This window comes from Paramormyrops kingsleyae, chromosome 21, assembly GCF_048594095.1.
Source record: "Paramormyrops kingsleyae isolate MSU_618 chromosome 21, PKINGS_0.4, whole genome shotgun sequence".
NCBI classification, from domain to species: domain Eukaryota; kingdom Metazoa; phylum Chordata; class Actinopteri; order Osteoglossiformes; family Mormyridae; genus Paramormyrops; species Paramormyrops kingsleyae.
Window position 1 is genome coordinate 15,571,588 of NC_132817.1, and position 12,218 is coordinate 15,583,805.

Sequence of the window (12,218 nt, forward strand, 5' to 3'; positions counted from 1 at the left end):
GGAAACCAGGAGCTAAGGCAACAAGTATATTTATTTCGCGATGAAAAAGAGGGGGTCTTGGAATGGTGATGTGATACCAAAGAGATGGGAAACATCATATAAACATATCGCGCATGAGTAACAGTGACAACCGAAGTGTTGCTGAAGTCAGTTAGCTTGTAACAGTTTATTATGAAATATTATGACAGTCATGTTATTTGCTATTACAATGCAGTTTCTATACTTGATATACATGAAATTTTAATTGGGAACATTCAAGCAAACCGGAAAGAAACAATATGCTACATGATGGAACGATAGCGTCGGCATAATCATTGAAAAATAGAAGCAAACTGCAAGCGACGTTTGTTTATCTGCAGATCGTGTATTTTCCCCTCTATATGCTCCAAGCATGAAGCACAAATTTATTTTAAATACCCGAAATATTACATTAGTAGTGGGTTTGCCTCACCAGTCTGGTCGTATTTTATTCAGCTAAGAGAAATGGACTATAACATAGCCTCTTTTCCTGCGAACATTAAAATGCAATTAACTAATTGCCAGGAGAGGAACTGCACATTACAATGGTTGCAGTGCCCTGGTGAGCACATCTAGTCTAATTTCCCTGGCTTCCGGTAAGTCACGGTTGACTGGCACGCTCGCTAATGTATCAGTCCCTCGCTTATTGTTGCGGTGAATGACGACTGCAACCAATCCCAACTAAAATACTAAATAAAATGAAATTTATTCAGATTGTTTGCGCGGTAACAAATAACTTAACCTCTACCAGGAATGTAATAAGGATTGAATATCCAAATCGAACGGGACAGGAGACATCTTTGAAATTCTTGATACCAAGGCTACCAGGTAGGATGGATATATTGTTCTTGATTACTCACTCACTCACTCACTCTCAATCTTTCTCTCCCCCCCCCCCTTCTCTCTCTCTCTCTCTCTCTCTCTCACACACACACACACACACACACACACACACAGACAGACACGTATGTATGTCTTTGTGGGGACCGTCCATTTGTTTTTGTTTTGTTTTTTTGTATCGGAAGAACCCAAATGTCGACAACCTGAGCCCCTATCCAGCCCAAGCTTAACCATAAGTAACCAAACGAAATACAAGACTTATGGCTTTTTTTAGGTTTTTTTTTATTGCATTCACAAATTTTTATAAAATTGAAGTTATCCTTGTGAGGACCGAAAAAATGTCCCTACAAGGTAAAAGGTTACAGGTTTTTGTTACACTATGGGGACATTTGGTGCCCACAATGTAATATATACAAGACCCCTACAACACACACACCCAAAAACATACACACACACACAAACGCGCGCGCACAGTGCCGCTTTCCACAACGTCAGGGTTTACAAACTTCTCGGAGGAGAGTGGTCACTTTCTACTGCTGAATGCAAAAAAACAGACACTATGGTTTGTCCACCGCCAGCTGGCGACACTGTCTACTGCAGTTTCCAATTGATTGCCGGCATCGGACCTTGCCTCATGCTTCCAGATGGACACGTAAGCGTGGTGTGCCCGGGGGAAAACTACTTGGCCTCGATTCTTCGCTATCGAGAAAATATCCACTTCGGCTAAGTAGAAAACTGTTGGTGTGATTATGGAACATTGTGCGATTTTCCTTTTAAATGTTACAAAGGCTGACAAAAAAAATACCACAAATAAAAGTACATCTGTTTGACATTTCAAGTCCTACATAGTGAAATAAAAGCAGGCTTACGCAAAATTACCCAACAGATGACTATATCTGTGAAGTGAAAAAAGCAATGCATAAAAACAATACACATTGAAATCGATTAGTGTAGATAACTGACTAGGAGGTGCTATGCAATAACGTACATGTATTTTTAAACAAGTCTTTAAACAAGCGAACGCACATTGAATAAAGTATTGTCATAAGCTTGCAGGGCTTTCTGAACTATTCCACGCGCTGAGACTCCCCACTTGGAGCGCGCGGGGCGTCCGCGCGCCTTCCTGACATCCCCCGTAAGTTGCGGGCCGGGATGGAGCAGACGTGTGACAAACGCTGCGCCATTCTCCTCACTTGTCTCTTTCCAATCGGTTTCCATAGCGACGAAGCCACAGTTTTCTGACATTTGGCAAGAAGTTTCCCCCACCCTCCCCTCCTTCTCCACCTCATTCCCAGCGTGAGGGCGCCGGCAGAACTCGCTGCCCGCCGCACGCCGCTAGATGCACCCCGCTCCCCGCTGCGTCCGAGGCCAGGGCGAAGACTCTTTTTCACCAGACGGCAGTGCCATTTCCCTCCATAAAGATGGAACACACCCCCACTTGTCCCAGGAACTAAGCCAACCCCCTACGTATAATGAGCAACGCAACTTGAACAGAAAAACTCCGTAAAAAAAAAACAGTGAACATAACTTAGGGGCGAGGAGCCCAGCTGGCGTTGGAGCACAATTACAGTGCAAGTGTGCCAGTAAAGCAATGTGGCCAGTCCCCCGAAGATTGTAACAAATAGGCTAAACGAATGTCGCAATTTACCCCCAATCTGGTAATTCCGAAACATACGACCAACCCTAGATTAACTCTCAGTTCGTACACAGGCTAAGCACAGAGAGACTCTAATATCTCATGTGACAGGGTCTGCACAATGGTCAATAAATGTGTCCCATGACACTAACCAGAGAATGAAGGCTCATAATGTGGGGTTTAAACCATTTTCACCAGTATGATAACAAACTTATATATAGGATATTGGGTTGCTTAACAATCACTGGTAGTCACAGGACTTTCTATAGTTTTATATATTTGTCTGATTAAGCTTATTGTGACCATTCTTTCCGGTCCAATAGGACTGAAACTGGAAGCCTTCATTTTATAAGTCTACTTCCATATCCAGCGAGCCGCAAAATCCACTACCATGATGCACAGAGGTAGGACCTTGCTGGATTTCAAACACACAAATGTCATTTTCGATTGGACCACACACCAGGCAACGGTAAGAAGCGCTATGGTGTGGCTGCTTATTAACTTAAAAATAAAAAAAATCCCACACTGGATGGTAAATTTCATAATCTGCACTTATATTAACAAACGTCCAGGCTGACTGTCATCTGCCTGTACATAGACCTAACAGGACTGTGGATGCGGGCAGCGGACTGCCTCTGCTCATGGCGATTGGCCCGCTTGCCTGGTGGGTTTAATGAAATTTCAGGTAACGAATGAGTGGCGCGGTAATTAAAAGCAGCAGAAGCTTCACTGCCATCGATTGGCTAAAGGGTCAAATTCCCAATCTGGGAGACTCCAAAACATATGACGGTAGGAGGTAGGGGGGCGAAGAGTAACAATTGTTCATCTTAGATGAGTAAACCAATTCCCCTGAACTGAGTAGGCGAGGAAGGCATCAGGAAATCCTTTACTCGGTCCCCTTGATCGGGTGCCTACAGAGTACAGATCTCCTCACGCGCCTCCTGTACCCAACAAAGCACCCCACATGTATTTAGCTGTACTTAGACCAAGACTAGGACTGGTACTTTTAGTGTAAGTACATCGTTACGGCAAGTAACTGACTAAGGTGATGTGGGACAGATGCTTGGCAATCATAAAATGTCCACAAGACAGGAACGACCTGGAAGAGAACAGAGTATGGTTTGAGTAATAATACCCATGAATAATTCTGAGCGCTATGCGCCAGGCCTAAGGCATCGTCGATATGTACACGGGTTTTTTTTTTAAAAACATAGCTTTTTCTATGCGTTTCAGCCTTTCGTCCACAAGCAAACAGTGTTTCAAGTCACTGAGAACAGAGCTCTCGCAAAAACCCGTCCGGGGTGAAGATTTTCAGAAACTCACAATGTGTAGACAGGGAAAACGGACCTTTTGGCATGTAACGTCAGATTGTGCGCCATTGTCTACTTTGAATGTTAGCGCGCGCACTGTTCACATTAGCCGTTTTTAGCCCAGCAGAACTGGTAACAAAGCCTCTGATTGGCCAACGCGGCTTCACGGATAGTTTCATCACTGCCTGTTGGTTTGGCATGCTCTTGGCGGCGCAATTTAGCATTTCAAGTGGACAGATCTTTTTTTTTTTTTAGTAATGGGAGGGAAAAAATCACCATTTTTGAAAAACACCCATGAACATGAGGACAAGGCCCAAGACTCAACACAGAGCACATAGAGCCTTGTGTACACTGGCCTTAAACTCCCCGGGGCAGTAAAATAGCCTCATTAGGAACCTGACATTCATGTTTGCGTTTACCTTTAAATCCGTTTTAGCTCTCAGAGCTAATGAAGCGAACATGACAGTATAATTTAGCATGTTAGAAACCAACATAGAGCAAAAACCAGGATGTGGATGGGTTTCTTTGAGAAGACAGTCATGATTCAGATCGAGATAAGCAACACCGAGTGCGATATGCACGCCCAGCCCTACAAGGTCACGTGTACCGGTCTCAGGCATGCAGAGCTTGGGAAAGGATTTAACTGTCCTTCGCAGCTGCGATACGCTCATCAAATATCTTCAAAAACAGGCAGGTCTTACAAGAACTTCACAAAAATTGGACACAGCGATGCTACCATTTAATTCACAAAAACCTATTAAAAGGTTATTTATTTCAGTTTTAAATACATTTACAAACCATAAGAAAAGTGATCGTCAGCATTTCAATGTGTGCATAAAGATTGTAAACAGTCTGCAAGCAGAGCCTTGGAGGACCTTCACAGCTGCCAGCAGACTCTGTGATACTTGGGAGAGAAAAGGGGGAGAAGAAGAATCCATTTTCCTTTATTCATCCTGAGATTGTTTTTAAGCTTTCAAAATGCTCGAGTGTCCTTGCTGATGCTTTCACCCAATTAGACTGAGGGGGGATAACATGATCATGAATCACGACATTAAACCCATTCACCCGAACAGAACACGATATCCTTACATTTTATATTTAAAACCAAGACGAAACCAGAGCAATTTGGACAACCTTTTAAAGAAATCCTTGAAAAGAAAAGGGCCTAAAGGAAAGATATGAGATGCACAAAATACAAGTACATTCCATAACATGGGTGATCTTACCAGCTGGTTCACCTACAGCTGTACAGACAGCAGAGTCCTACTGTATCAGCACGTGCCTGGAAGGCTAACAGGCCTCGGCTGGTTTGCATCGACACCCAATTCAGATGGATGACAGCAGGTGGAGCCCTGTTTCTATCAGGAGCTTTACCTCTTGTGCACAATTAGCATTTCAGTTGTTCTCAACTTATTCCTTGAAGGTCAGGAGCCATAGTACAGTGGGGCTGCATACAAAGAGCTGGCTGTCACTGGCATCTAAGAAAACTTGGAGGCTGAATCGGGAGTACAGAAGAGGCCTGGCACACAAAGGCGAAACAAAGACCGATTTTTCACCAGGATGTACAAAGGATCACATGGCGGGTGGTATGAGCTACTAGCTACAAGGTAGCCTGTGCCTAAAAAAAAAGGGGGGGGTAACATTTACATGCCAACCATGACTATGAAACCTCACACACACATTTATTGCTAAGCTGGTTGATCTCTTCCTTCCCATGTTCTCAAAACCCAGGGAGTAAAGAGAAGGGGTGGGGGGGTCACTAGGGCTTTGGCGATTTCATTCAGAAAGGAGGGGCTTGAAAGACCAGAAGCCAGAGCCACGGCCTGTTTAATGCGGAGAAGTCTGGGGGCCATGAGCTGGGGGGGGGGGGGGTCACTTGGTATAACTTGATCTGGGTTAATGAACATACACATCCGACAATGAACACAAATCTAAAACGTTTGTAGTGCTTCCAAAAACTGATTTGTATTTAAAAGGGGGGGGGGGGATGCAGCCGGGCACTCTGAGCTGATCTGTGAAGGGCTGAGATGGGGAAGGGAAACGAGTTTAGCGTCCGTCGGGCAGGAAGGGCGTCACGAATCCTCCGTTCCAGAGTCATCCTCGTCGTAGCAACAATCTTCGTCGGCCTCATCCTCCAGCTCCTCGTCATCATAATAGTCATCGTAGAAAAGGTCCGATCCCTCGTCGGGGGGCGGCGCGCGCGTCCGGACGCAGTACTCCGCCAGCGTGGTGGGCACCTTCACGCCATCGCGCTCTGCCTCTGCTTTGGTAGCCTGCACCTGTTTCCTACACACAGAGATGCACAGACGAGTCACAACCCCCAGGAGCAAATGCCACCAATGCTCACAATCCACCCCCATCAGCACCGTCCAAGGACGAGCGACGCGGGCACCTGATGATCTCGGTGTACTCCCGGTCCTTGCCCTTGCTGTCCCGCCACTTGCGGTACATGACAGAAGCGTCTACGTTGGCTGGTGATGAGGTGTTGGGCTCATTCAGCAGAGAGATAACGCTCAGAAGAATGGTCCTTCAAGTGAGAGAGAGAGAGCGTCATCTTCTGTGCAGGCAAACCAACATCGATTTGTCAAATTCAGTTAAGAAATAACACTGGGCCAGCCAAGGAACATATTTGCAACCACAAAAACCCAAATATAGCCCTGGCGATACGAAGCACCACCGGTACTGGACTTATTCAAATTTACAGCAAATAATTCGAGAAGCAGCAAGATCAAATAATCTGAGACAAGGGATCCACAATGAGGGGAAATGCAGATCCTGACAATCTGAGGTAAGGGTTTTGTTTAAGGGGTATAGAATGATAATGGGGGGGGGGGGGAGAGACAACAAGCCACACAAATCACATTCCTATGCAGAAATAACCTGTTTTCACCTATTCTGAAGGTGGATGTTAACTTGAACACTAGTGACCAACAGCAGAGAAGCAAACTCCAAGATGACCATACGGCCATAACTCCGTCTCTTATGCCAGCATGGGGCGCTACCTGACATTCTGCGTGGGGTTCCATCGCTCCGAGGGCAGCTCCCCGCTCTGGGGGTCGTCCACTGGAGGGTGCAGGATGGAGATGCAGACGTCACCGTTCTGGAAAACATTCATAGCGTCAGGGCCGCCTATGCCTGCAGCCACATAAGCTCTTAGAGACTGCCTGTTTGGCGAAGTAGGCAGAGTGAAAGCTTCCTACCTCATAGATGTTTGGGTGCCACATCTTGGTAAGAAAGCGAAAGGCCGGTGGGGAGTATGGGTAATCGATGGGGAACTTGATACGAGCCTGGAAACACAAATGAGAAAGTTGTTAACAGGTCTACTCAAGATCACTCAAAGATTTAAAAAGAAAACAAAAAACAAATACTCATTGCTCAAGATAAGGTATGTACTTTCAGGTTAAAAATAAATCCAACCCCATTAGAAAGACCTAGAATATTAAGAGATGCCTTCAGCTGTCACCATGACAGACCGACACTCCTCCCCTAACATACCGCTCTTGCTCACAGATCACCTGCCCATGCCTGACCGTCATGTACACCATCTGTTCCAAGTTCATCAAACCTCAGTAACAGTGCCCTCCCCCCATGGATCAGGAGAATCTGATCAAAGGGGGGGGTACATTGTTAACCCCCAAGTCAGCACCCACAACTGGAAGTCAAGTCTGCACATTGAAAGTTAGCATGGTGAAATGTGTGTATGGATCCGAGTACCTGCTCGCCATATACAATACCTTTAATTCCACTTAACACACTCACCTCATGTGTGCCTGCATCCTACTACTGCAAATAAAATTAAGCTCACCTGACAAGACAGCCCGTTTTTTTCCCTCCTCATACAAGTGGCTTCATTAAAGTCACCAAAAAAAATCCCTAACAGTAGTATTATTGCTCTTCCACCTACATACTACAAAAGCATTAAACTACAACTAGGCTGGGTCTATAAAAAAATAAAACAGATGGGGTTAAGGAGTCATACTGAGTAAAGATTCCTAACAAGGCTCTTTGCAAACTAAGTACCGACCCTACATATCATATATAGAGATTTCTGAATCTCGAGAGATCCATATAGAAGCCATACAAATTTCACACACTGTCCATGCTTCCTAATAGCTCCTCAAGCACTAAGGGCCAATCAAAAACCACAGAACCAAAGAAAGACGGCACATCTGGCCGCATGTTTACACCCGTCACAGGAACGGGTGCCAGCACATCAAGTGGCAGTGCTTCTCTCTGAAAGCACACGTCTCCCTTTTCACATCACACACATTCCACTTCTGCCTCTCTAATACTATAACAACCCCTCTTCAACCAAGAGAGGGAGTTCCCCCCTATTCCATAACACCCTAAGCAAATAAGCGACAGAAGAAAGATGAGGATCCACATCAGTAAATACTGAGTGGAGTGGAAGACAAAGTCTGTTTATGGTAAAGATGCTTTTGAAAAGTTCTGCTTAAAATGTCTCATGGATAATGTAAGTGTTATATCTGGGACGCCAACTGCCTGCCAATCAGAAGTGTCCAATGATTGTGACCCAAAATCATCTGCAGCAGTGCTGGATGGCAGAACACAGAGCAAATGTGGACTATGGGCACTGGATAATACCAGACCAGCCAAAACAGCAAAATTCAAAATGTCCTCCATCTTAGAGGGAGAGGGCACCAACAAACACTTGACAGAAAGTAAGAGTCCAAGAATCTCCAGATCACCTGATTAGTGACACTTCTAGAGCAGAGGGCAGGCTGTAATCTGACACTGGGTGGCTCTGGGTCAGTACAAGTGCCTCTGCACCCCTCCAAATCTGTCTAGCAGAGAGTGGGATGTTTTCTCCCCATCCCACTGGACAGCATTGCTCTGGGACCTGGAAAACAGCCTCTAATTTATCCGGATTCTCTTGTATATCCTGCAGGTTTCACACTCCAGCTGCAAGCCTGTGTGTACAAGCACAGGGCCCTAGATACCACTGTGCAAAGCGAAAAAAACAAAAAAACAGCAATTCTGGAGATCCCACCCACTGGGCACTGTCTCTATGCACTGCAGTTCCATTGCAGTAACAGGAGACAGTAGTGAAACTCCTGGCTTAGTAGGCCGCAAAATACAATGGCCCAGAAATAGTAAAAATGTACTTTGGATAATTTTAAATAAATTAGAAGTATACCTGGAATAAGACCAAAAGGCCACTGTATCCAACCCAGAGACATGAGGCACCCAAGGTGTAAAAAAAAAACAAAACAAAAAAAGTAGTGTATCTGTGTAAGGTCACTGGTGCGTAAATGGACTGCTCCATAAAGATAGGAAGTGTTCACTGACGCATGACATAACCGGAGTCTGATGGGATTCGTTAAGCAAAGCAACAGCCTCAGTGTTGCTTGCCGGTCTGTTGGGCTGCCACTAGCAACCACCCAATGGCAGCACAGAACCCAGGGCCATCTCAAAGCTCAGCTAAAGTACACCACAAGGCCTAAAGATCTAAACAACGCTTCTACAAATCTAAGGCAAACAGTCAGACGCTAGGTGCTTAACCCTTTTACAGCCAGACATCACTGCTCGCAATCCTGTGCTATTATTGTTCCTGTGTACGACTCGAAGCACCTCTATTTACAGCCACGATCCCAGCAGGATCATACCGTCCTGGGAGTAAATGAGGGAACCACTGAGGAACGAAAGCTCCAGCTCTACCATTGAAGCTGTGTGTTCATACAAATTCTACCTCGCAGGTAATAAAATTATGAGTTTAGTAATACATTAGGCTACCAGATAGGCTTCGTCACGAAAGTGTGCGCTCTTTGGATATACAAGCTGCCAAGAGGACTGCTTTCTTTACACACTCCAATATACCTACACAGAAGCAACTACAGATTCTTCGTTTAATAAACACATCGACTACAAAGCAGACGTCAACTTGATCTTTCGCGTGCCGTTTCCAGCAATCTCGAGCTGATGCACACGACACACGTTTGTTTGGGACGTGATTTATTAACGTCATCGCTCCACCAACAACCCCGCCTCACTGACAACTTGATCTGCGATTTTTTCTTTTGAAGCAGATCAAGACTTCATGACAACCAGTAATCAAGATCACCAATCCAACAAATAAAACAACACAGCTATTTAAAAGAAACTGGAAACTGGAAAGAGCTGATGGGCTTTGTAGAGCAGAGAGGACATAACAAAAGACAATGCAGCGATGAGTAAGGCAAGCCGAAAAGGAAATTCAACATTCAAGAGAAAAACCACAAAGTACAGGTTAAAAAAAACTTCCCAAAAGTTAGAAATAACCAGCCATGTCACCACACTGTCGTTTTTAACAAATCTGCGAATAAATCCACCAGCCCTTTCGATTATAGGGTAAGTACAAACACATAATCGATAAACCAGTTCATCAAAAAAACCAACAGAAAAGCGACACTCAACGTGTATAATATATATATGAATTATGCGGTGGTATTTAGTTAATCAAGTAAAAATATGCATGCCTGTTTTAGTCATGAGGTGACACTGAGGGGGGGTGTGGGTATATTGTCACTGACAGACGAAACAAAAAAAAGAACAAAAGACCACGGAGAAATGCGTTTCCACGTCTTACACATTATAAAATGTAACTACATACCAACGACGTATTGATGTTCCGACAATTTTTTCCCTCGATTGTACGGAATATTAACGACAACAAAGGAGAAATGCGACGGTAAATACACCATCGATGTCGAGGACACTGAACAAAGCAACGATACTGGTTATCGGAGGGGCCGAAAGCGGATCCGAACATAAAGAAGCTACGGGCTACGGGAACACATTTTAACTTTAAATATTCAAATAATCACAGACGACACTAGGCAGAAACCGGAATGGTTCCCAGTCGCGGAAACGGACGTCGGCTCCCCTCACCTTAAAATATCCGCCTTCGTAGTGGGTGTTCGGGGGTCCGAAAATCGCAACTTCCCAGTTGTACAGGTCGGCTTCGTCCACCAAAGTTATCTTAAAGCCCTCGACCGGCTCCTCCTGGAGACTCTTCATCTCTAACATTAACGCCTTTTGGGAGCTCGCTACATGTTGTCCATGCTGAGCCATATTCCGCCGCAACCCGTTTAGCTTCCCCCCGGCTAACCAGTTAACCAGCTAAATAGCTCTCCGAACCCCCCCTCCCAAAAAAAAACGGACAGAAACTAGCTATCGAGTCGCCCAAGTTATCGAGAAAGGGTCCTCCTTTTGTTTAACCTCGATAACAACACTTGTTCCGTCGTAAATTATTAGCTTTAGCTGCTATTTCGACAAGCCTCCCACACAAACAAAAACAAAAACGTCGGGCTAGCTAACGGCGTTCTAACTGGCCGAACAAGTAACCGGCTCTCCCGTATCTGTGTAACTGGAACACTAACCCACTCACAGCTTAAAAAGTCGGACTATTTCGACCGAAACCAACGCAGTCACCCTCCTTTGTTTGTTTCTTTCCTCTTTAGTTCTTCACTACCAAACTATCAACCATTAGCCGTTTCATCTACCTAGCTAAACGCACCCCCACCCGATGAGCTAATGTTAAATCAACGTCGGAACAGGCGCAATACAAATAAAACACTGACCAAACTGATGCTTTTCTATACCAAAAAATAACTAACTTATCCAACATTCAACCGCTCGAGCAATTCTATCCCCCTTCGATAACTCGCAGCTGTTTGCTAAAATGTGTCGTTCTAAGGCGGTCTCTAAAGTAAAGGCCAATCAGCGGGGACTGACGCAAGGTTCTCTGGGAAATGAAGTACTTGGGAAAGGCCAAAATTGTAAGAAGCAAACACTCTAGTGAAATGAAGTACTTGGAAAAGGCCAAAATTGTAAGAAGCAAACACTCTAGTGACATGTACGTTAGCGTTGAGTAACTATGTTGTCTTTGTATGTGTCATTCGACCTCGTTAGATATATATTCCTGTTGAAACGGAGTATCAGCTCATTTTCCATTCGAAAGTGCATTCGTAAAACTTCACTTCCCATATTCCCGGAGGTCACGCTTGAGCACGCGTTACGATGTCAAAATGGTAATATAGTCTGGGCTGTTTTTGAACATTTGCGTAATATTATGTCATATGCGTCATTTAAACGGAATATGTTTTGTTTGTTTACACGACGTTTTCCATTTGTTTCCTTAATTTGCTTGTATACAAATCAAACGAAATGCAAATTATATAGCAGTGCGGTCATGATCACCTACCAACGACAGGGAGTGCTGTCTGTTCAGTATTGAAATTTGGTATAAACCTCTGAAATAAAGCCCGTCAGCGCGGGCCTGGGTTTGGTTATAACATTGCCAGGGGCCAACCCCCCCGTAAACACCCATGTTACTCCCACAGTATCGGTAGCAATATATCCATACCATGCATACCCAAATCTACACCCTTGCCTTCCCGTGTGGGTAATAATAT

General features: G+C 44.7%; 1 protein-coding gene across 2 annotated transcripts; it reads right to left on the reverse strand.

The window, feature by feature from the left end:
- Positions 1 to 4,542: 4,542 nt before the first annotated feature.
- On the reverse strand, positions 4,543 to 11,523 carry cdc34b (cell division cycle 34 homolog (S. cerevisiae) b). 2 transcript variants are annotated; one of them, XM_023798051.2, is made up of 5 exons: positions 10,693 to 11,523; positions 7,005 to 7,091; positions 6,807 to 6,904; positions 6,197 to 6,331; positions 4,543 to 6,090 (listed from the first exon to the last, which is right to left on the reverse strand). In XM_023798051.2, exons 1-5 carry the CDS (start codon positions 10,873 to 10,875, stop codon positions 5,877 to 5,879), a joined length of 717 nt encoding a protein of 238 aa, XP_023653819.1. In that variant the 5' UTR covers positions 10,876 to 11,523; the 3' UTR covers positions 4,543 to 5,876. The 2 variants fall into 2 exon arrangements, with proteins under 2 accessions (XP_023653819.1, XP_023653820.1); XM_023798052.2 differs by lacking the exon at positions 10,693 to 11,523 and adding an exon at positions 10,415 to 10,662.
- Between the last annotated feature and the right edge of the window lie 695 nt (positions 11,524 to 12,218).

What these genes read in the sequence shown, in the direction of transcription:
- cdc34b (XM_023798051.2), bottom strand. Translation starts at nt 10,875, where the DNA reads ATGGCTCAGCATGGACAACATGTAGCGAGCTCCCAAAAGGCGTTAATG. An exon ending in ACGAAGGCGGATATTTTAAG is followed by an intron (nt 7,092 to 10,692) that starts GTGAGGGGAGCC and finishes TTGTGTTTCCAG; the next exon opens with GCTCGTATCAAGTTCCCCAT. An exon ending in AACCCCACGCAGAATGTCAG is followed by an intron (nt 6,332 to 6,806) that starts GTAGCGCCCCAT and finishes TCTCACTTGAAG; the next exon opens with GACCATTCTTCTGAGCGTTA.